General features: G+C 43.5%; 1 protein-coding gene across 2 annotated transcripts; it reads right to left on the reverse strand.

Annotated features, from left to right (window-relative positions):
• Positions 1-951: 951 nt before the first annotated feature.
• SINHCAF (SIN3-HDAC complex associated factor) lies at positions 952-21,917 on the reverse strand. Of its 2 annotated transcripts, XM_084642906.1 has the most exons (7): positions 21,762-21,917; positions 19,644-19,719; positions 9,036-9,183; positions 6,943-7,042; positions 5,911-6,037; positions 4,696-4,846; positions 952-3,570 (listed from the first exon to the last, which is right to left on the reverse strand). In XM_084642906.1, exons 3-7 carry the CDS (start codon positions 9,161-9,163, stop codon positions 3,408-3,410), a joined length of 669 nt encoding a protein of 222 aa, XP_084499032.1. In that variant the 5' UTR covers positions 9,164-9,183; positions 19,644-19,719; positions 21,762-21,917; the 3' UTR covers positions 952-3,407. The 2 variants fall into 2 exon arrangements, with proteins under 2 accessions (XP_084499032.1, XP_084499031.1); XM_084642905.1 differs by lacking the exon at positions 19,644-19,719 and having other exon boundaries at positions 21,762-21,916.
• Positions 21,918-22,262: the final 345 nt, after the last annotated feature.

Genomic DNA, 22,262 nt, shown 5'->3' on the forward strand with positions numbered 1-22,262 from the left:
AGTGATGTTCTCAGGATCTTGGGATTATATAGAATTTAAGGTTACAATGATGCAGCAGGAGCACCTTATAAAACAAAATGAAAGGAATTAGCATGTGTTAATTCCTATGGGGTGGCAGTGAGTGGAGAGCATCTGGGCCCTTTGTCTACCAATTTTAATTTGACAATATAGTAAGAATTAGTCAATTTATTCCTTTCAAAAATTCACATGTATATGCCTCAAGGGTCTTCATCTCCTTGGGATTACTTAGGGTTACCAAGCAAGTCCAAAAGAACTTTCACTCAAAATGTTTCACTTTCATCATTCTCTTTTTAATACGACACAAAATGGCCAGACCCTCAGTGTAAATCCATTAAAGAAAATGGGGCCATGCTGATTCATACCAACTGGGAGAGTCTCCTCTCAATTCTCCTCCCACAAAAGAGGAGATCACCACATTCCAGGTTTCAACAGTTTTGCCATCAAATAGGCCCAGGTCCTCAAGCATACTTAGATGCTTAACGCCCATTGAAACTTATGTGAGTTAGGTGCCTAAATACCTTTGAGGACCTGGGCCTTAGCTTCAAACCCTTAATGCTGTTTCAGCTGGCCTCTGAGTCCTGGTGAGCAATACAGATTGCAAGCATATTAGGAACTCAAAAGCATTATCAACTCCACCAGTTTCCAGCACAGGGATTCCTACTAAGTACAAACCCAACCCTGAAGGGAAGTTCTGCCAGTCAAGCACTGAGCCAACCCTATCTGTCTAGACACTGCATCCTTTCCCTGACCCACTTTTTTCTTCCAAAGTTCAGTAAGAGTTTCCTTGTTTCAGAGCAGAGAATTATCTTTCAGTCTCTTCTCTAGTAAGCTTGCTTAAAACGAACCATGCACTGGCTGTGCTGTGTCAGGAAATCTCATTACAGGGCAGAGTTCAAACAAATCCAGAAGAAAAATGCATTATTTTTCTAAATAAGTCTAAATTTATTCATTACCCTAGTAAAAAAAAAGTTTGGATTACAAGTGTATGGACAGTATAAAAAAGTACAAAACAGGTTCCATAGATTTCTAATACATTAATACAAAGTGCATGACTACAGACAGTTCATCTTGCATTACTACAGGGAAAGGAAGAGATGGGAGGAGGGGAAGCAGTCTATGGTTGAAGTCTAGCAATAAATAAATAAATACAGAAGTAGAGATGATCCACATTATAGCACATCCTACCACCAGTACTGCAGTGATAAGTATATAAAATCATTGAGACTAACTCAATTGTAAGTTGGTGTGTAGATACAGCTGGCTGAGACTCTTGCATGAGTCTTTGGAGACAGACTGAGCAAAGCAGCCATTTTAACTGTCCATTTGATTGCAGGTGAAGGTACACTACGTAATTTTATCCTCCCTTTAGATTTCAGTCAATGTATTTACGGGGGAAAAAACAAAAAAACAAAGAGGGGAGACTAAAACAAATCTCCATTTTCCCTGACATCCCACTAAGAAATTTTATTTATATAATAGAAGGGAAAAAAAAACAAAACAAAAAAACCCAACACTAACTTTCTGCTTTGAGGGTGGGGGAGGATTGGGGAATAACTTTCTGTAGCTCTATTTTCATCCCCTGAATGTTTGCCTTTCAGCAAGTGAGCTTGCATTGAAATTTGCTTACAAACCAACCCTCAGCCTTCCCACCAAAATTTAATAGTAAAGACAAACAGAAGAAAACTCAAGTTTCTAGCAGCCCATTGCAGAATATCCCCAAAGATCAAAAAAGTCCACTTCCCACATTGTTTAAGTTACTTCTTCATAAAGGTAACATGAAACAACTAGGAGCTAAAACTGCAGCATACTCCTTGAGGAAGCTTTTTTTACCCTAAAGACAAAGTCGGAGCATAAAGCAATGCCACAGTCATTTGCACATAAGTTTTACAGGAATGTGCATAGGATTTGTTTAGCCAATCACATGCACACAGAGCTGCCTCTATTTAGAATGGAGTAATTTTTAACAGCACTTACAGAATTTACAATAGGTCCAGTGTGCACGGAAGCGTTGCTTTGGGTAGTGGGAGCGTGAGTGTGAGTGTGTGTGTAAAATACACAGGGCATGTCTATACTGCAATGACAGGGTGTGACTGCAGCTCATGGACGTACCCAGCTAGCTTTGCTCTACCTAACTCGGGTACCAATAGCAGTGTAGCTATGGCAGCATGGGCTTCAGTGAGGGCTGTACAAGGCTGCCCAGCATCCTGGGCAGCCACTCAGTTGGACAGCCCTGTGGAGTCATGCTGCCACAGCTTCACTGCTCTGGTACCAGAGCTAGCTGGATTAAATCACACCCTGGGATTGCAGTATAAACAAGCATAAAGTTCACAAGACCGGAAGGGTCCAAAACAGGAATCTGAACCTCACTGAATTTTATGCTTGGATTGTTTTGTTTCAATTCCTGGGACAGAAAGCTGGCCCCCCCACAATGGCTTTGGTTCTGTGTCATGTTCAAAACCAGGAAAGGGCCTAGAAATGGCAGAAAATGTATGAGAGCATCCCGTGAGAATTTAACAATTCCAACCCCAAATCTACACCTAATCTGGACCCTAGGCGGCCTCCATGGTCCATCTCTCAATCTAATCACACGCCAGTACTGCACAAGCCCCAGTGCTTGCTTTTGGGTTGTCATTTATTGGTTTACTGCATTCAGTTCTTAGCTAAGGAGGAACTGGGAGGTTCTATGCAGATGTGTAGACAGTGTGCCTTCCCTCTCCACTCTTCTTGAATATTTAACATTTAGGTCGTCTTGCACTAGCATTGCTCACATTACTGGTGTCTGCCATTACCTGGCCTTGCCATACGGGAATGATGAAACTATTTGTCTTAGTTAAAATGTCAGTAGTACAGGTTTAGCTCTCCATACCTTTTAAAATACACACAAAAGAAAATATTGTAAAGAGTTAAAAACGTCTATGTATAAGTCCATGTCACTGAAGCACACATATCAAATGAAATATTCTCTCTGGTTGGGGAGAGTGTTTATCAACTTAAAAAATGCCTGACACAACCACTGCTTCTCTCAGTACAGAAATATTAACTACATACACTTTATTATACAACAAAGCCCACCCTCAAAAGTTCGTTCATGGAAGGGATGGGTAGGGGAAAGAAAAACAAACAAAAAGCCCCTAAAGACAACCTCGCAGCAGCATTCAGCTTTGCTAAGTGTTCCATGGTATGTTAAATATTATGTAGTCTTCCTGAAAAGATAAAAACTGGCTTGAGAGTTTGTGGAATTGTAGCAGTAAAAACACCAAAACAGTTCTAAAGGAGTAGTCTTTTGGCAGCATAGCAGGTGTCCATAGTGAACAAAGGGTCACTTTCTAGCATTTTCCGGACAATAAGAGGCTCTGTATACACCTTCCTACAGTTAGCCAAGGAAGTCACCATTCTTCCTGGTTGGAGATGGCTGGAGATTGGGGTCCCTGTTGTTCAGGCTTCTCAGTTGTTGACTTCTTATTGCTACAGCAAGGTTTGAAGAGATGAGTGTCTATGAGGACTTCCCCGAAACGCCCTTTGTAAATTATTCCACAGCAAACTTTTTGCCTGGGGGAGGGAAAGGTTGGGGTAGGAAGAGAAATGCAGACAATTTTATATATAAACATACATATACACCCAGAAGTTTAGTTACAGAAACACAAAAAGTTATTTTAATAGGACCAGGACACTACAGTTTACAACCTCCAGGGCCACTTGGATATCATAGTGATAAGCATTTTTATGGGGCCTAAGAGATTCAGACCCATTTCAGTTCTGGGAGAAGTTTCCTTCCATCATAAAACACCACCACCACCACCACCCACAAAATAAAACCACAAGCACAAAGAAAAAAAAGGCCAATAAGAAAAATAAACAAAATTGTGTGTGCGAAATCCACTAGACTGCTTTAAAAATCATCTCAGCCTAAGTGTAGGTCTACCACTTTGCTACCTCAAGTAGCAACACAAACACACGCACAGCTGCTTCTTTGCCAAACTGTATTTGACAAAGTGTACCTGTAAGAGGCCAACTTAAAGAACATAAGAATGGCCATTCTGGGTCAGACCCAAGGTCCATCTACCCCAGTATCCTGTCTTGCAACAGTGACCAATGCCAGGTGCCCCAGAAGAATGAACAGAACAGGTAATCAAGTGATCCATGCCCTGTCGCCCACCCCCAGCTTCTGGAAACAGAGGCTAGGGACACCATCCTGGCTAATAGCCATTGATGGACCTATCCTCCATGAATTTAGCTAGGCAATGAAATCACAGCCATTTCAATTTGAAAAGTAGTTGAACAAAGGATTGCTGCATTTACAGTGTGAAGCAAAACCATAAAAATCTCTGCAACACTGGGAAAAATCTTACAGCTTCTCCAGCCCTCAAGTTTCTTCTGACCATAATCATGGTCAGTTATAAAATGTCTAACTGTCAACAAGACATTCTGAACTAACTGCATCTGACATTAGGTATGCAGAGACCAAATGTCAAATAAAAGGCAAAACCATTATTTCTCTCCAAATCCAAATTCATATTTTCTGTACTGTTAAATTACTTATGCCACATCCTTAAAATGCCATGTTTGTCACCAGCTGTTTGCGAATGCTGTTTAATTGCCGAGGAAACAGAACAGAAAGCCTTGTAATTAAGATGAATTGCTGGCTGCACAGATGTGTGTTTTGTTGCTTTTTACCTTTTCCAGTAGGTGAGATCTAAAAAGGAGAAGACTGGTGTTCTGCTGGACCCAGGGCTCATCTCGGTGTCAGAGCCATCATCAGACTGGTTACTGTAACAGGGAGACTGAGCTGGGGAGGCACTTGAGGTGGTGCTGTGGGCATCAGAGTCTACAGAGAAAAAAAAAAAAAAACAGAAGAATCCATTGGATGCAACTAGCTTCTTTCCTCCCCCCAGACTGGGGAAAAGTCTGATACAAGCAGCACTATTATGGCCAGTGAGAATATTAAAAAAAAAAGCTGACAATTGCTTCTCTCAGTTGGCACTTTCAAAGTTTCAGAGATGATCATATGTCAACATTATGGAAATGTTTCATGAAGGAGGAGGATGATCTTGGGGTAAGACATGGAGTGGCACTCAGAAGGCTCTGGATTCAGTTCCTAGATCCACCACACATTTCTGGTGCGACCCTGGGCAAGTCACTTCAATCTCCTGGGTGAAATCCAGGCCCCACTGCAAAACAAAAACCACAGAGTGGCAAAACTACTGACTTCTCATGGGGCCAGGATTTTGCCCTCTGTGACTTGTTTCCCCCCTCCCCCCCATCTGTAAAATGGGGATAATACTTCCTTCCCATCACCCTGCATTTCTCTTATCCATTTGGACTCTGATCCTACAAAGACTTACGCTCATCAGTGAGACTACTCACAATGTGCAAAGTTAAGTGTGCAGGTAAGTTTTTGCACAATCTGGGCCTTGGACTGCAAGGGTTGTTTCCGACTGCGGGTGTGTACAGTGAATAGCACAATGGGGCTGACATCACGGTTGTTGCCTAGGAGTGGCTAAAATCCATCCTTTGAGACACTTAACTTTACAAGGTCTTTTCAGTATCTAGCATCTATGAAACTTCTGCCCAAGAAGTTATTTTCTGGGACAGTTCCAAATCACTGAAATCAGGGGCTTAGAATAAAAGTGCTTTCTCCCTCAATCCAACTCATCTCCTGGCATCTGCAACTTCCGCACCCAGAGCCACCCAGCTCAGATGTACATCACATTTTCCCCCCCAAACTTCTCCTAACTCCACCCTCAAAAAATTCAAGGATGAAAGGGTTATAAACACCATATATTTTCTCATTAAAAAAACCTGGATACATTGGACAGTATCCAATTAGGCCAATTAACAATTAGCTACTTTGGCAATAAACTGCCTTCCTAAAACTCTATGTCCACTTACTGTGCCGTTTGAATTCCTTTTGCAGTTTGCTGATTTGATTGCTCTTTATTCTGCTTCCAGAGAGAGTTTTCATTTTCTTTGGTTTCAGTGTTGTTTTAAGACTGGGTCCAGCCCTTGCATCCACCACCTGAAAGACAGCATGGATACATTTAATTCCCTCTGCCCACAATTCTCTATCAGAGTTGTGGCCTGACCTACAGATAAAGCTGCTCTGGTCTAATTACAGTTGTTATTTTAAACCAATTTAGTTCACTTGTACAACTTTGTGTGTTGACACTCATTTCAAGTTGGCTTATATCAGGCCTAGTCTACATGAGAAAGTAAAACGGGTTTAAAACAACAGCTTTAGTTAAACAATTGCAACTTTCTTGTGTATAAAAGGCTTCAGTTCAGCTCGTGCCTTTAAATTAAGGTAATTTAAATTAACAGAAGAGTGCCTCCACAGGTTTTAAAATCAGTTTACATTAATTTCTGTGCTTAGGCAAGCGCCAAGCAATGAACGGCAGGTTTAGCTCCCTTGTTACTGTCAAAATCTCTCCTGGAAAGATTGATGACCAAACCCTCCACACAAAAAAAAACCTGTCTCTTTTCAACTGCAGGGCCAGAGCAGATTAATATATCAAATCAGAGAGTGGGAATGACTGTGTGACACAGTCATTTTAAATATTTCACTAAGCCAAGCTGATTTATCTGTTACTTAAGCAAGTCACCTTGCTTGTTCAAACTTTCCAAAACAAAATCATCTTTAGTCTGAGGCCAAGTCTGGAATGTTTAGTCTCAAGGGAGGATTCTGGAGAAATTTATGAGCGTGAGAAAATGAGGGGGTAAGAAGAGAACTGTCTCCAACAATCACTTGTATCTTGCACAAGTAAGCCAGCTGAAGGCAGGGAATAGCCACACTTCAGAAAGTTCAGAGCAGCTTTTACAGGTGCTGAGGAGTGAAAGAAAGAACACTTGACAGCATCTCTCTAGTGGAGTGGATAGAAGGGAAATATGAATTACAGAGAGGGGGGAAAAAAATAGCCAACTAACGTGATTCCAGTTTTTCTTTGATCCTGCTGGCAGTTTTTTCCATCTTTTCACCAAAAGGACACACGCATTGCAGATGTCTCCTGAGCGGACTTCATGGAGCCTGACAAGAGAAGACCCTGTTTATTATTTAGCCTCTTGTAATCAACCCAATTAGCATAAAGACAGAGACAACAGATTTTGAGACCAAGATTTTCCAAAGTGACTAGTGATTTTTGGTACCTCACTTTTTTTGAATGTCCAACTTGAGACACCTTAAAAAGTGCTTACCCTACAGAAAAGCGCTCAACACTTTGGAGAATCTTGGCCCAAGTGTATTAGAACAAACCTCATCCCTTTAAAAGTTCATTTTGAAGTAATCCTAACTGATCTGATGAACGCTCCACTCAGCTCTTGAACGTTTCATATAATTTCAAATAAAAGCTCTGATCCTGTAAGAGTTCCATGCACTGCACTCCTGCTGAACTCTATAGATGCTCTGTGCACAGCCCAACAACTTGTAAACATTGGCATGAAGACTGCCCTTGTTTGCTTTCAATAAGCTTATTAAAAAAAAAAATGTTTCCCCTACAGTTGAATCATTCCAAAAAGATTTAAAGGAGATTGAAAAAAAAATTTCCATAATCTGATAGTTAATAAAGGACTTTGAAATACTATAGAAGTGAATGACGTGTCTGGGTTAGATAAGCCGTTCTTTGATGGCCCAGTGCAAGACTACAGGTTCTACCTTGCCAAACATACTGAGTAAAGCATAAAAATAAAAGCATATAGCGTACTGCAAGCTTCAAAACTCCAGTTTAAATAAAAATGCAGTGGACGGTGGCACAGCCTCCCTTTAGCCAAGGCCAGCAGCAAGCAAGCATGCATGCCGATATGCAGCAGCTTTACATAAAAAAAAAAACACACACGACAGCAGTCAGTAGAAGTCACTATAAAGACTCATGGGAAAAATCATTTCTAGACAAAGAGAAATATAAGAAAAGCAAAGAGAGGCCTGGTCCTACAGAGAATCACTCAAGTGAATAATTGTTAACATGTGAGTAGTGCCAGTGTTGCCAATGAGACTAATCGTGTGTAAAATTAATCACAGGCATAAGTCTTCCCAGGATTGTGGCCTAAAAATCTCATGATAGCTAAGCAAACTGGGTGGAGAAGGGGAAGCTGGAGAAATATGACAAATAAATACTCATGACGAGTTAGTGCAACAAGAGAGAGATTCTAATTGCTATGGCTAATTACAAAGTAAATCACTAAAAAAAAAAAAAGTGTTAAATATAATAAAAGAAATAATTAGGAGCTGTCAAGCAGGAACTTGCTTCTTTGACAATTTGGGGAGGCAAAGTAAGATAGAAAGAGTTTCACGGTTCTTGTAAGGTAGTTCCAAAATGCTAAAGAGAGTTGTTAAACCTACTGTTCAATTAATTATTTTTAAGTAATACAATGTCCCTCACCAGGGTTTTGAAACTTCCTAATTTCCAATGGCTTTTTAATAGGAAAGCAAATTCTTCAGGCTTACTTTACACAGCACTGGGCTGGAAAACTACCATTAAGATAGTAGACCCCTCCCCTCCCCACTGAGAGAGGCAACATTCCCACAGATTGATAGGATTATCCAGAACAATGACAGCTACTCACAAAACCTGTTTGGACTTTTAAAGACATTTACTAGGGAAGAAATAAAAGTATTTATTTAGCTATCTAAGGTTTTACATCTCAGAAAAACTCCATGGGCCTGACCTCTGCATTCTTTTACACCTTGTGCAGCAATTTACACCTGTGAAAAGCGAGTGCAAAATGTTTCCACTCTGATTTGATAGCACTTTGAAGTGGAGAACCAGATGGCATAGGCCAGGTCCTCAGCTGAGGTCGACTGAAGTTGATGGCGCTGTGCTGATTTACACCAACTGAGGATCTGGCCCAATTTTACCTGCCCCTCATGGTAGAAGTATGAGGAAGCTGAAGACTACACTAGGCCTGATTCTGGTCAGAGCCTTCAGTACCTCGCTTTGAGTGAGGCTGATAACTTTTCATGCTTAGAGACTGAAATCCTGACCAACTAAAATGTAAAGCCAATTTTGAATAGCAGGGGATCTTACCCAAAGCAATTCTGGAAGTCTTTTTCATATCGTTTACTATCAGTGAAACGAGAGCTGGAAGACTTTGCTCTGCAGATACAGCAACCCTCTATACTCCGGTACATCTTTGGTTTATGGAAACCAAACATCTTTTCTTCTCTGCTGGAGCCTGTAGAACAAGCGGAAACTGTCAGTGTTATCACTTCAAGATACAGCTCAAGGATAATTTAAAGGGAGAAGCAGCTTCATGTGCAACTTTGAAAACGGATGTTACATCACAGTCCAGAACAGGCAACAGCCAGGGGTAATTGCTCAGGTATGCAGTGTCACTATTTTGCAGTGCCTCTTAGGAGGACAGGTGTTCAGAATATGCTTACCTTTGTCAAGCACAATTAGATGTCTCTTGCACCCCAAAGCAGAGGGTATTCAGCAAACCCAGACATGTAACAAGGTCACATAAAAAAATTCTTCAACTCTTAAGAGCCACTCTAGAAAGGACACGGTGGGGGTTTCCCGTTTACTGATGCTCAGTGACTCCACAGCAAATGCATTCAGTTTACAAGTTTTTCCTAACTGCCCAGCTCTTCAAACTAAGCTGTGGCTCTCTAGCTTGCATACCACAACCAGTAAAACTGAAGTACATTATGGATGCAGGTAATGTGCAATTGGAGGTATTCATAGAATATCAGGATTGGAAGGGACCTCAGGAGGTCATCTAGTCCAACCCCCTGCTCAAAGCAGGACCAATCCCCAATTTATGCCACAAATCCCTAAATGGCCCCCTCAGGGATTGAACTCACAACCCTGGGTTTAGCAGGCCAATGCTCAAACCACTGAGCTATCCCAGGTATTTGTTGGCTTCCGGTTAGAAAACAACTTTTTATGTCTAAGCTCAATTTTTGGAGTCCCTCAAAACAATAAAAGGGGAGCCCCAAGACATTGTTGCCCTCCCCCCCAGTTACTTTCCAGAGTGGAACTGTACGTAGGCCCTGATCGAGCAAAGCACTTAACATGCATGATGACTTTAAACATTTGAGTAGCTCCATTCCAGTGCTCAAAGTTACACACATGCTTAAGCTATTAGCTGGCTCAGGGCCTTAATGCAAAACAAACATTTTTACAGGCCATCCAAAAATTGTAATTAGTCTGTCATAAACACAGAGGTACCATTCCAAAAAGGAGTTCTCTTTTAAACAGTGTTGTAACTGTGGCTTATACAACCCTGTTTAGAGAGCATGGTTTGCCCTCTGCTGCTTATCATCAAGGACAACAAGCAGCCAAAATACACGGAAAAGGAATAGCTGCTTAGTAGCAGGAAGGTTCAACAGGCAGGATCTCTCAGCTGCAACAGAGTCAATTTATAGAACCAGGAAAAAAAAAAAAAAAGTAACACAAACAAGATAATGTCTGAGGATTTTTTTCCCCCCCATTTTTTATCATCATCAAACCAAGACACTAGGTGATTACACTGTCAGAGACTCCATCATAAACCAGAAGATTATTTGGAGGAAAATCAGGCGAATTAGCAGCTGCTGCGAAAGAGCTGCACACTGACAGCCTAGGCCTGGTGTTATTGATCTGTGTGTAGAGGGCTTTCACCGCACTGTAAGTAGTTCCAGCCCCACATCAGCTCTTATGCCTCTCTTTAAAGGATCTGGAGGAAGACATCACAGTAGGGTTTAAGCTAACCAACAGCACTTCTAGACCCCAATGGAGAAGTCCAGGATTTGGAGTCTTGTATAAAACAAAACACTCTCACACAAACCACCTAAACAGTAACTGGTTTTTTTTAGCCGCTTAAAACTAAACAAAGTGGTTTATATTTTGGTGTAGTTCATTAAACCAGATTAATTACTTCTGCTGCAGTAGCACCCAACGCCACCAATCAGACTCAGGTTTCCTCTGTGCTAGATGCTGTACAAACACATAGGAATACAGGATCTAGGCTCCAAAGAGCTGGGTTTGACAAAACCACTTGCACATTCATTAGTGGCAAGGGGAAGCTCCCTGCCAGGTCTCAGGGACTTCACCATTCGATCCTATAGAATCCAAGCATTCATTTTCAACAAAGATGAGGTTTCAAGCCCCTACACTCCAGGAGGTAAGTCCTCAAATGCGACTTACAAAGTGTTGCCTTCTTGACTCTGCAGGAAGACAGCCTGAAATTGCCTAAGGCCCAAATCCTGCTTCCTGCTCACAGCCCAAGCAGGCACGCTGAGGAATTCCTCCAGGGTTACAACAAAAGTAGTCTCCACTGCTCTCTCCACCCAACCAAGCCCATTGCATAGCCATCACTCTAGCCTCAGGGCTGCATTTGGCTTTGAGCCATTCACTCACTTCTGTGAAGGAAGAATAGAAGCCGCTGATCCACCAGCCTTTTTCTCAAATTCTGGTGTGCTAACCTGACACAGGAGCTCCCATGAGCTGGGCTCTGCCATTCACAGATGTGCACATCTCCAGCAAAGGCTCCCAAAATCCTGCCCCACCATGTCTGAGCCACCCAGGTTCACTGCAAGAGGGCCCTCTGCAGGATGAAGACCTGACGAAAACTGGGCGAGTGTTCTGGCCAGTGACCTGAATGGCTTGTCAAGGGTTGGATGAACTCAAAAACTACTACTCAGCTCTTGCACAAATAAGTCTCCAGTGGCATTTAGCCAGTTGAAGTACTGGGTAATTTCTGGCAAAAGAGGAAAATTTGGTTCCATGAAATGTGAGTTGTGAAGATAAGAAGGGCAGCAAGACAAAAACACAAATAAAGATTTAGTCTGTCTTCCCATTATGACAATGTAGAGACAATGGGCATTATACATGGCCAAGTATGGTCCAGTTAGTCTCCCTTGATTAACAAGATGCATTTTTTTTTTAATGGGCGCGGGGTGGGGGGGGAACAAACACACACGACTCCAGGCACTAAGGAGTTATATAAGCAGACATGCAAAATATGTATTTTGTTACCATTCAATGTGCCCCTTCAAAAAGGGACACAGTCTCTTGACAGTACGGTATTTAACAAGCCTTTTGAGATGGTCAGCGATTATCTTCACCTGGAAGTTTGTAACAGTTATTTTAGGTTTCGTTTATGGCAACTCAACATTTAGCCTCCAGCATGGTGCTTTACTTTACAAAGTCTGGCACTAGCTGCTGGTACTTCTGTCCCACTGGTGAACCTAATAACCCATGTAGCAAACACCTTTATCTTTACAGGAGAGGCATGGAACCGGTCTTGGAAATTTGTCTCGATTGTTCACTTGGGGAACATTTGTAAGCTTGAGTCTCTAGGAAATGGGGAATGTCTTCGCTAATACCAAGTATTTATGCTGTAGTGGGACAAGAATCTCCATTTTACAATTAACACTTGAACAAGGATTGGCATCAGATATTTATAGTAAATATTCTGTTGTGGGATTGTTGCTTCCATTCTCACAGGCACAGCCTTTCAGCACCAAATTTCAATAGAAGGAAAACTAGTGCCATCTGTTTCCCAGCTGATGAATGGACAGCAACAGTATCACCATACGTCATTCTTGGATTGAGAAAAAGTTACTAGAGAAACCACAAGTAAAACAGATTTCTCTTTGACAACTGTGTCCAAATGCAGTGTTATAAATGGAAGGCGTCAGGGCAGAGTCACATTTAATCCACACAGTTGCCATCTGAACACTATACACTAAAACATACTGTCAGCTGATGAATTTAAAGCTAATACAGATCACATTGGAGTCTAAGGGCACTGACCAGCATTGCTATACTTAAAGCAGTGTCTTCATTTCCATTCTAAGCCATAAATTATGTGCCCAGTCATTGCTGACACCTAGTTTCTATGGGAGTGAGGCATGCTTAAAGACTGCATAACTAGGACCTTAAAAGAGATTTATCTTTTAAAGTTTTGTATCTTAGGATCCCAAATGAGAAACCTTGGGCTAGATCTTCAGCTAGTGCAAATCCGCATGGCATCTACACTGGCTGAGGATCTGGCCTTGAACATGCAGACTGAAATGTATCCATTCTGAATGACTGTAAACGGGTATAACTCCCCTGAAGTTAAAGAAGCTACATCAGTTTTCACCAGCTGAGGATTTGGCCTGCTCTATTAAATCCACGTATATATCATCAGATTGCGTCTTTTAATCTACCAGCCATGTGGGAGTCAGAAGGGGATGCTATGCAGCAAGAAATTCTGGCAGAGGCAAGGCAGGATTCCTCCTGGATCTCTGGGGGGGGAAAAAAAAAAACAAAAAAAAACCAAACACACTTGTACTCCAGGAGCAGTGGTTGAAGTAGACTGAAGCAGGTGTGGGAGGGCTCACTGTACTAGCCACACAGGAGGGGGACCTGCAGGAGTTTCCCCCTTTGCTTTGAGCAAAGAAGATGGAGCTGCACTCCCCCTACTTCATCTACTTGAATTCTTGCTCAGCAGCAACTCAGCCAAAATCTGAAAGGATGCAGGGTGCCCTCTCCTCTGCAATTCTGCCAGCTGAGTGGGGGGGAGGGGAAGGGGGGCGGCAGCACAGGGCCAACACCCCACTCCTTTGCAGAAGGCTAGCATCATCAGAAACACTTTCAGGAAGCAGAGCCCCTTCTGCCTAACAGATCTGGGGTCAGCCCATGAGATAGGGGAAAGTGGGAAGCAAAGACTTCTTGCACATCTATACATGGCTGGGCACAAAGCTAGCCTACACCACACACAAAGTTATTGCCTCTTTTATGGACGGCTCAGGACAAGAATTGGGGATCAGAGTTCCCTCTGCAAAAGTTGATGCTGACATGAACATCTGCAAGAGAAGCAGGAACACGGAGAAACGCTTGCTGTGTCAGATGTGCACGAAATCCTCAACTTGGAAATAAACCCTGAATCCTGAACTCTAATCTTCCCAAGGGAAGGAGAAGCTAACTTTCAGGGATTTATTGTTGTTCGGTTGGTTGCTTTCTAAGGGAAAGGGTAGCTATTTCCTTTTGCCTTTCCAGATTTCTTCCGCATTCTTCCTGACCACTGAGGCTGAAGGGAAAGACACCTCCAAAATAGAAACGAATGAACTCAAAAACGTATATAATTCCATTTTTATACCCAAACAAAAAGAAACACCTGAAATTTGTGACACTTGCAGAGAAACATTCCTTGGCTGTTTCACAAAGAAAGCAGCTTATCTGAAAGGCAGAGGGATGGCATTCTAAACACTCGGCACCTGCTCCATTCCTGCCTCCCTGCTCCAGCCCTACACTCGTTCACCCTTTGCGCAGCCCAAATTCTTCACTTGGAAGGGCAGAGAGGAGGAAGAAGGAACCATGCTGTTAGCCGGATTTCTTCCTCTGACCCACAACAATGGTCTAGATTCTTGGCTGGTGTAAAGCAGCACAGTTGCCCTGAAGTCCATGGAATCACGCTGGTACACACCAGCGGAGGATCTGGCCCATACATATTGATGCAGACTGCTCCGGTCAGCAAAATCTCACAATGCTGATTTCTACCGCACTTGGATAAAGCGGAGAAATATCCAAGAGTATTTTCTTAAAAGACACTGAAATAAAGGAAAGATCATAAGCTCTGGAATGCACACCTGCACATGTTAACAATGGCTTCTTCCAAAACAGCCTATGATGCCATGAGCCGAGGTGCCAGTCTACCTAGTAAATGCTTCAGGCCTCTCCCTTGGCTGGAATAAACTGGTATAGTCCCACTAAAATCCATGGCGTTATGTCAATTTCCACCAGCTGAGGATCTGCCTTTGAATCTTGATAAAGAAATCACGCACCCCAAAAAGGTGCGTCGTCCAAAAGGAGACTTTCACTACAGAGTTGTAAAATTAAAACTGGGCCTTAACCAGTTGTATTTTAATGTGTCTGAAGTGGAAAGGCTCCAAGGAAATAAACAAGAAAACTAGTGTCAACAAAAAATGCTATTTTTATCTTCACATAAGGAGAGATACCAGTGTAAAAGTGTTCCAGTACAAAATGAGGAGACTAGGATCTGACGTGTGTAACCTTGAAACTCCATATATATAAAAATATAAATTCTTTTAATATCTGCCCACCTACCCCCCACACCTCCGAAAACACAAAAACAAAAAACCCCACTACATGTGTTGATGAAAAGATGAAGAATATTTCGAGTGTACTCTGCAGTCAGTACTGTATCGGCACTTTATAATGAAGCTTCACCCTGTGAACGCTGTACTTTATGATCAATGAGGCCCAGGGAAAGTTAGAACGGTTAAAACTGGATCACCTGGAAAGTTTTTACCTCCAAGAACATGTATGCTAACTCCTGTGCAGCTAGTCCTCTGCAACAATGCTGTGCTTGTGATCTTTCACTGAACTCAATGAAACTTTAACATATACCAAATGCAAATGGAAAACCCATGGCCCTGTCATGAAATTAGAATGGTTGACATTTCTTTACTGTGGTTGAGTCACCTGTAGTGTACTGGCTGTGTCAAAGCTATTATGGGTAATAATTTCAAAAGTTACCTAGATGTCTCCATCTCATTGACTTTCAGTGGGACAGAGGCACTTAAATTATTTAGGCCATTCTGAAAATGCAACTTAGTGCCTAAGTCACTTTGGTGCTTTTGTAAGAAGTTGCTGCCTCAGGAGAGCTGGCAAGGGCTGTGCAAAGCACAAACACAGGGATTTTCAGAGGGAAAAAATGTGGTGGTGTGTGTGTGGGGGGGGGGGGGTTTCCATCTGCAGCCTTCCAACTTGAGCCATGATTTTAATCACCTCCTATAACCTAACCAGGGTCACCTCCAGTCAACCCTTGCATGGGAGATCTCCAAGAAAAACCATGAGGCACAGCATGAGTGGAGTTAGTGACGCTCATCTGAGTCAGTAACGAACCAATGGCTCAGCAGCGTGTCTGGGGTGCAGTCTTTTACTTAAGATTTGACAAATCAGTGTCATGAGCACTTGTGATTGTTACATATCTGGTGGCTATTTCAGCAGGAGTAGTACACTTGAGAGGAGACTGCAGCTCAGTGAAGATTTTTTTTTAATTGTGTTAAAAAAATTAAAGGGCTTTACTTATGAAACAAACGCCTTTTTAGTTGAGCAATCTAATTCCCCCCCCCCCACACACACACACACACCCCCCTTTGGACTTTGAGCTGATAGATCCAACACTATCATATTATCTGGTAATCGGAGAGCCCATCTTGAGAGTTGTGAAATGGAGTTCCGCCCCTCCATTCCGGTTATCCCCTCAATTTTCAAACCACCTCTTCCAACCACATACTTATTGCTTCTTCTGGCACCTGCTTTCCAACAGTGAAAAGCCTCGCTAACAACCGTTGCTTCAGACTTAAAGGAAACTGGCAATATTAGTAACTATTAATCTCATCCAGCGTAACAATGTGTTAAGTCACAAAGTGCTGATAAAAATGAATGATTACATAGCACATGGGAACCCACCCCCTTGTCTGCCTGCTAACAGTTTGGTGACAGAGGGAGAACTGCTCAGCATCAGCATGTACCATAAAAGGCCCCAGCCTGTCACGGTTTTAAAGGTGGTTTTGTTATCCGTTAGTTTGTTTTAATTCACGTGAATTTTAGTTACATTTTCACACACAGTTGTCTAGTAAATAACAGACTTTTATCTGTAAAACCCCACAAACGTTAGGCTCTCAAGTGACAGTCATCTGCCAACTAACATGCCCGGGGGGGGGGGGGGGGGGATTTTCAGACGTGACAGAGGGACTTCAGAGCACAAGTGCCACAGACTGTCAGTGGGTGCTAGGGGTCTAATGTCTTTAGGTGCTTTTCAAATTCCACCACTTGTCACCTAAGGCCTGATCCTGCACAACTAACTTCAACAGCAGTTTTGCCATCGGCTTTAATGAGAGGACAATAGGGCCTTATCTATGAGCCAAGGACTTAAACCAGTGCTCACAGAAGTCAGAGGGAGAAAAAAAGACTCCCATTTACTCGGATGGGCTTTGGATCAGGCCCCAAATCCTGTCAACATTACTGAAGCCAGTCAGAAACCTCATGCAGCCACTGGACTCTGGATCTCACGAAATCTGTTCCAACTACTTAAAAAAACCCCGTAAGACCTTGTACAGTAGGTCTAGCTATGCACAAGCCACAATACTGCTGCACATGCTCTACAAACAGCCTCTCACCTTTCGAAGGGAGTGCTCTATGTACCAAGCACAGCCCAAGCAGTAGCAGTGCTGTTGTCTGGATAAACAGTGAGCTCCATGGGTGTCATCCTATAACCGTTCACTAGCACTCAATTAAAGGAAAAGAAAAAACATTTCTGACTGTATCATTTTTAGTATACTCTTTGGCCCCTGCTGTGGATGCTAAACACTTGAGCAATTTTGAAAGTCTGGCCTTGTAACATTTAATGGTTCTTTTCCCCCCACTCCCCAGTTATTTACTGTAAATGCACCTAGAAACTATTTGAAAGACACATTCTATAAATGCAAAAAAAACATACAAGTCTGAGATCAGGCCACTCATACTGCATATGTAATAAACTCGCTTATGAAATGCTATAAAGCATATACAACCATCTTCCAACACTTCATACGTCAGCTGGTTTACGCTGTTTAAAATCCTCAAAGCAATTAGATCATGTTATGGACCAACTGCTTGCCAAACTATGTTAAATAAGTGAAACTACGGAGTTTTCTTCATTTGTATTCATAACAAATATCATGTAATTTGGACCCAGAGGACTGCCAATCTATAGAGGAAAATCTAGGTGTTGGGGTGGAAATATGTGTAGGGGCAATGACAACAAAACACTCCCCCACAGAGAGTGAGACAGTCAGGGGAAGCTTTGGATACAGAAGGAATTCAGGATTTAATCACTGCTTACTACCAGTGTACTGTGCTGAACTAAATAATACAGCAAAGAAGTAAACAAGAAGAGCCATAAGAGAAATCCCTTCAGAAATACAACTGGGGATGAACATACTAAGAAAAAAAGAGAGACAGACACTTATGTCATTTGGCATAAATATGTTTGTCTGGAAATGCTACCGCCTGTCCAAATTATTAACACACTTTCATAATTTTTTTGTATTAAACAAATCAGTTTAACTTGAAGTTCTGTTTCAGCTTTTAACCCACAACTAAATTGGCAACCCCCTGAAGAGATATTGGTAATGGGCATGATAATATAGAGTGGGGTATCACAAAAAAGGAGTTCTATGATTATTTTTCTGCCTAAAAAAACCCTTGCAGTAAAGAGACACTCCAAATCCGATCGTAGAACACACTGGTGGCAAAATGGAAAACTATGTAGTTATTGGACCAACACTGCCAGTTAACGCAGAGTCCTTAATCACATAATTTGAAGATGACTTTGCCGTCAAAATTAGACCAAACAAAAACCCGAACACCAAAATTTTTCCCCAGGACTGCAATCCTAGTCCCACTGAAGTCAATGACAGACCTCCCATGGATATCAGTGAGGCCAGGATTTCACTGCAGATGTTTAACCTGCAGCCTGCTCAGTGCCAATACCAAAAGGAACAGCCAAACAAAGTTTTGTCTTTCAGCCATGCCCCAACCAGGGAGGAACTAGAGTTAAGGTGAAGAGGGAGGGGGGAAAAAAATTATCAGCGGGACATTCAGCACCAGTGTACAGCGGCTCACTAAAAGCACAGCTTGCTGGAACAAAGACCAGCCACCCCCAGTCACCTCAGCAAGGACGACCTACTTTTCAAAGAGGCCATGATGATCAGGTAGACAACAAGCATGAGGGTCACAGGCACACACTGGCATAGGACCAAGTCCTTTTCAGAGGTAAACGAGAGGATTTTAAAAAGGAGAAAATGAAGCGTGCTAAGGGAAGACAGACGTCTGTTCCTGAGAGCACATTGCAAAACACAGTCACTGTCACGAGGACTCAGCGAAAATGCCCAGGCTTGCCATTTAATAAGGGAAAGGCACCGTTTATAATTGTTCAGGGCTGGAGCAAAATTTAACACGGGAGCCATTAGAAACACAGACGAGTCCCTAGCAGGCAAGCATGGAAACTGGAATCAGACCCCAGCAACGTTTGCAGGATATTTAAACAGGCAGCCCCAACCTTTTAACTCTTTATCTGCAAATTTGGGTCGGTCGATACACTCGTTTAAAAAAAAAAAAAAAAGTCTTCCCTCCCCCAGGACTGGCAGCGTTTGGAGGCAGGGAGCGGGGGGAAGGATTGCTCCGGCAAAGCGGTTTGGGGAAAGGGAACATTTCCACGAGCCATCTCCCGAGTGCTGGCTATAATCTAGGTGGAGAGAAATCAGGTCACAGTCGCCGGCACTGCTTTTCCGAAGCCGACCGCACACACACACACACACACACGCATGGAAAAGTGACACGTAGCGTGCAGTCACGCACTTCCCTCTCTCACGCTACTTTGCCGCGGTCTCCCACGGCGCAGGCTGCGCGGTAAAGGTGCATTAGCGGCTGCGCCCCTGGCAGGGAAGAGGCGCGTGACGGCAGCGGGGAAAATTGCAGCCGCCGGCCAAGCCCCCCGAGTGAAAGTTACTCCACAGCGTTTTCTGCCCGAACAAAAGGGGCGAAAACGCCCCCCCCCTCCGCGCCACCCCCTCGCTCGGCAGCACTTCCTGAATGGTGCACCCTCCCTCCCAGGCACAGCGCGCGTGGTGGCCAGCGGGGCCCTTCACCCACCTCATCCTACGCTGAGCGGCCGCCGCTTGCTGCTCCTGCTGCGGGGAGGCTGGGGCTGGTTCCTCATGGCTTCACCCTGACGTAATTCAAACATGGCAACAGTTCGACTTCAAAGGGAAACCCACAGACCTCCCATAAACAGACGCACACACGGCAGAGGAACCGGTGCAAAGAGCCCTTTAAAGAGTCCGCACCAAGCCCCAGCAGTAAGCAGCGCTCGGTACCGGCGCAGCGGCAATTGCAGGCTTTGAATAATCTGCCGTTTTTACGCCGAAAAGTGAAAGGCGCTTCCTCTCCTGCATGCTTTTAGAGACACAAACACGCCGCCGCCGCCGCCTCCCTGCACACAGCGTGGTAACCGACAGGAGCGTGCGTGCACAGAAACTTTAACTCCCCCAAAAGTCTTCCAGACGCAAAAAGTCAAGCTCAAAACTTCCCCAAGACACGAATCTCTCGCATCAATTGCCCCCTAACTCGCCCGCCAGCCGTCCTCTCCCCGTGGTTTAATAACAGTCCGTGTTTCGGCGAGCAGACTGGATTGCAGGCACTGCCTGCAGCGCATGCAAGCCCTTTGTTTTCCCTTCAGCCTGGTTTTGCCTACGTGCAGCACCAAGGATATGTCGACTGTTTTGCGGAATGCATTAAGATATTTAAAGATTATGCTAAAGAGTAAGACTCCTGATCGACCAGAAAAAACAAGCCCCCACGAAACGGAGACTTTAACTACAAGTTAAACTTCGTTGCGTTCGACATGGAAACAGTTTAACTACAAAGAGGAGACAAGAAAAGCAGTTACTTTCACTCGCACTCTGCTTTGAAAGTGGCAAGACGCCATCACCATAAAGTCACACTGTCCTGACGCTAACAGGACTCCACTCTGATTGATAACAAGGTATTTACAATAGAAAAGTTTAAAAACTAAAGCAAGCCTGCAACTTGCGCACCTAGTAGCACGTGTCATGTCAGATTACACACACACACAATTTCGGTCCATTTCAGGTCACTTGAGTGCTAAATCCGACATCCCTTCTGAAAACAAGCCTAATCAAGAGAACAATTCCCCCATTCCTCTCCCCCCCCAAAAAAAAGAGAGAGAGAGAAAACGTACATTGACACTGCAATGATTGCCCCCTGCCACTCACGACGCAACAACTTCTGTGCGCTCAAAAACAGAGCTACAGGTGTATAATTAGTAACATAAATACACAAGGTTCCGGAGAACGTTCGAAAATAGAACGTTTCTCTCGTAACCATTCCAAAGCCCAAACGGGCTCTGGAATCCCGAGCGATTTAGCCGTCCGGGTTCCTTCTTTTGCTCATTATCACATCCGTATCTCTCGCCCAAGCTGAGCAAATAATACCAAACCGCGTGCTTACGGTAAAGGGCCGCAACGGACCTGGGAAGCAGCACCAACACCAGGCCAAGCTAATCTCAGCCCCAATCCCCCCAATAAACCAAACAAGGCCATGTTCTTCTTTCAAAATTACTTAACTTGAACCTACAAACTGGAAAAAACATTACATCTTCCAGCTTCCACCTCATTACAAAGAGCACTAAGAAAGGGTTCTTGAGCCACTCAAAACATTCACGAAGCGACGGTTTGATACACTCCCCCTTACTACGGCTCCTCGAAGAATGTCCCTTAAACTGATATTTCCCGGTAACACCCTGAACTGGGTACACAGTTTCTCTAACCAACAGCACTGCTTGGGATCACTTTTCCAGTGATATCTTCAGGAATAAACTCGCCGTCCCTCTTTGGAAGAGAACATTTTGATTTCACTTTAAGGGAAGTCCCCGTGCGAAGCTGGATCTGGAACAATGCAATCGGCATGTTCACTACACTGTTAGTTTTTAAAATTATACTTCTCAAGGTATTTTTTAAAAAAAAAAAAGAAAGAAAAATCGATGCCGCACACAGGGCAGTGGGTGTCAAAACTGTTTTGGACAGGAAAGTGTTTTCCCCGCAGCAAAAGACAGCCTCCAAAATAACTTGTTTTATTGAATAGAACGGCTGATTGGCAAAAGCAAAAAAAAAAAACCTGAAACCAAAGAGGTTTCTCACTTTTCGGTTCAGAGGGAAAAAAAATCACAGAGAAAAAAATTAAATCACTTACCTCTGAACTGCAGCCCCCAACAAATCAATAGCGGGGTGTGTTGTGTGCGATGAGCTCCCCCCTCTTCTGCGGAGTCCGCAACCTCGTTGTGCAGCTCCCCGGGTCTGCTTGCAACTGCTCCTAGAGTCAAGTCTCATTTGCATAGCTGGCTTTCCTCCCCCTCTCTCTGCGCAAGCGTCGTTCCCACGGCTCAATTCTACTCAATCGAGTTCTTTTGCATGCGCGCCCCATTGTCCTTTTAAGGGAGAAAGGCCCGCGCGGGAAGCCTGGGAGGCGGAGGTGGTGCGGCCCATTGTGACGGTGGCGATGACTTCACGCAAACAGCCCACTCCCCGCCCCCTCGCAATGGAGTAGGAGGAGATTGTAGCAAATGGAATCACAACAATGAGTGGTGCTGCTGCGGCAGCGCTGTGCCCGGGACGGGGCCAGGTGCTGCAAATCTTTCCTGTGCAAGTTACTTAGGAGACCTTCTGCCAAATGTCACGCTCGCTCACGACTCAC

Source organism: Lepidochelys olivacea, assembly GCF_965140295.1.
Source record: "Lepidochelys olivacea isolate rLepOli2 genome assembly, chromosome: 1".
In the NCBI taxonomy this organism is placed as follows: domain Eukaryota; kingdom Metazoa; phylum Chordata; order Testudines; family Cheloniidae; genus Lepidochelys; species Lepidochelys olivacea.

What these genes read in the sequence shown, in the direction of transcription:
- SINHCAF (XM_084642906.1), bottom strand. Translation starts at nt 9,163, where the DNA reads ATGTTTGGTTTCCATAAACCAAAGATGTACCGGAGTATAGAGGGTTGC. An exon ending in CAAAGAAAAACTGGAATCAC is followed by an intron (nt 6,038 to 6,942) that starts GTTAGTTGGCTA and finishes GCTGTCTTTCAG; the next exon opens with GTGGTGGATGCAAGGGCTGG. An exon ending in GATCTCACCTACTGGAAAAG is followed by an intron (nt 3,571 to 4,695) that starts GTAAAAAGCAAC and finishes TCCCTCCCCCAG; the next exon opens with GCAAAAAGTTTGCTGTGGAA.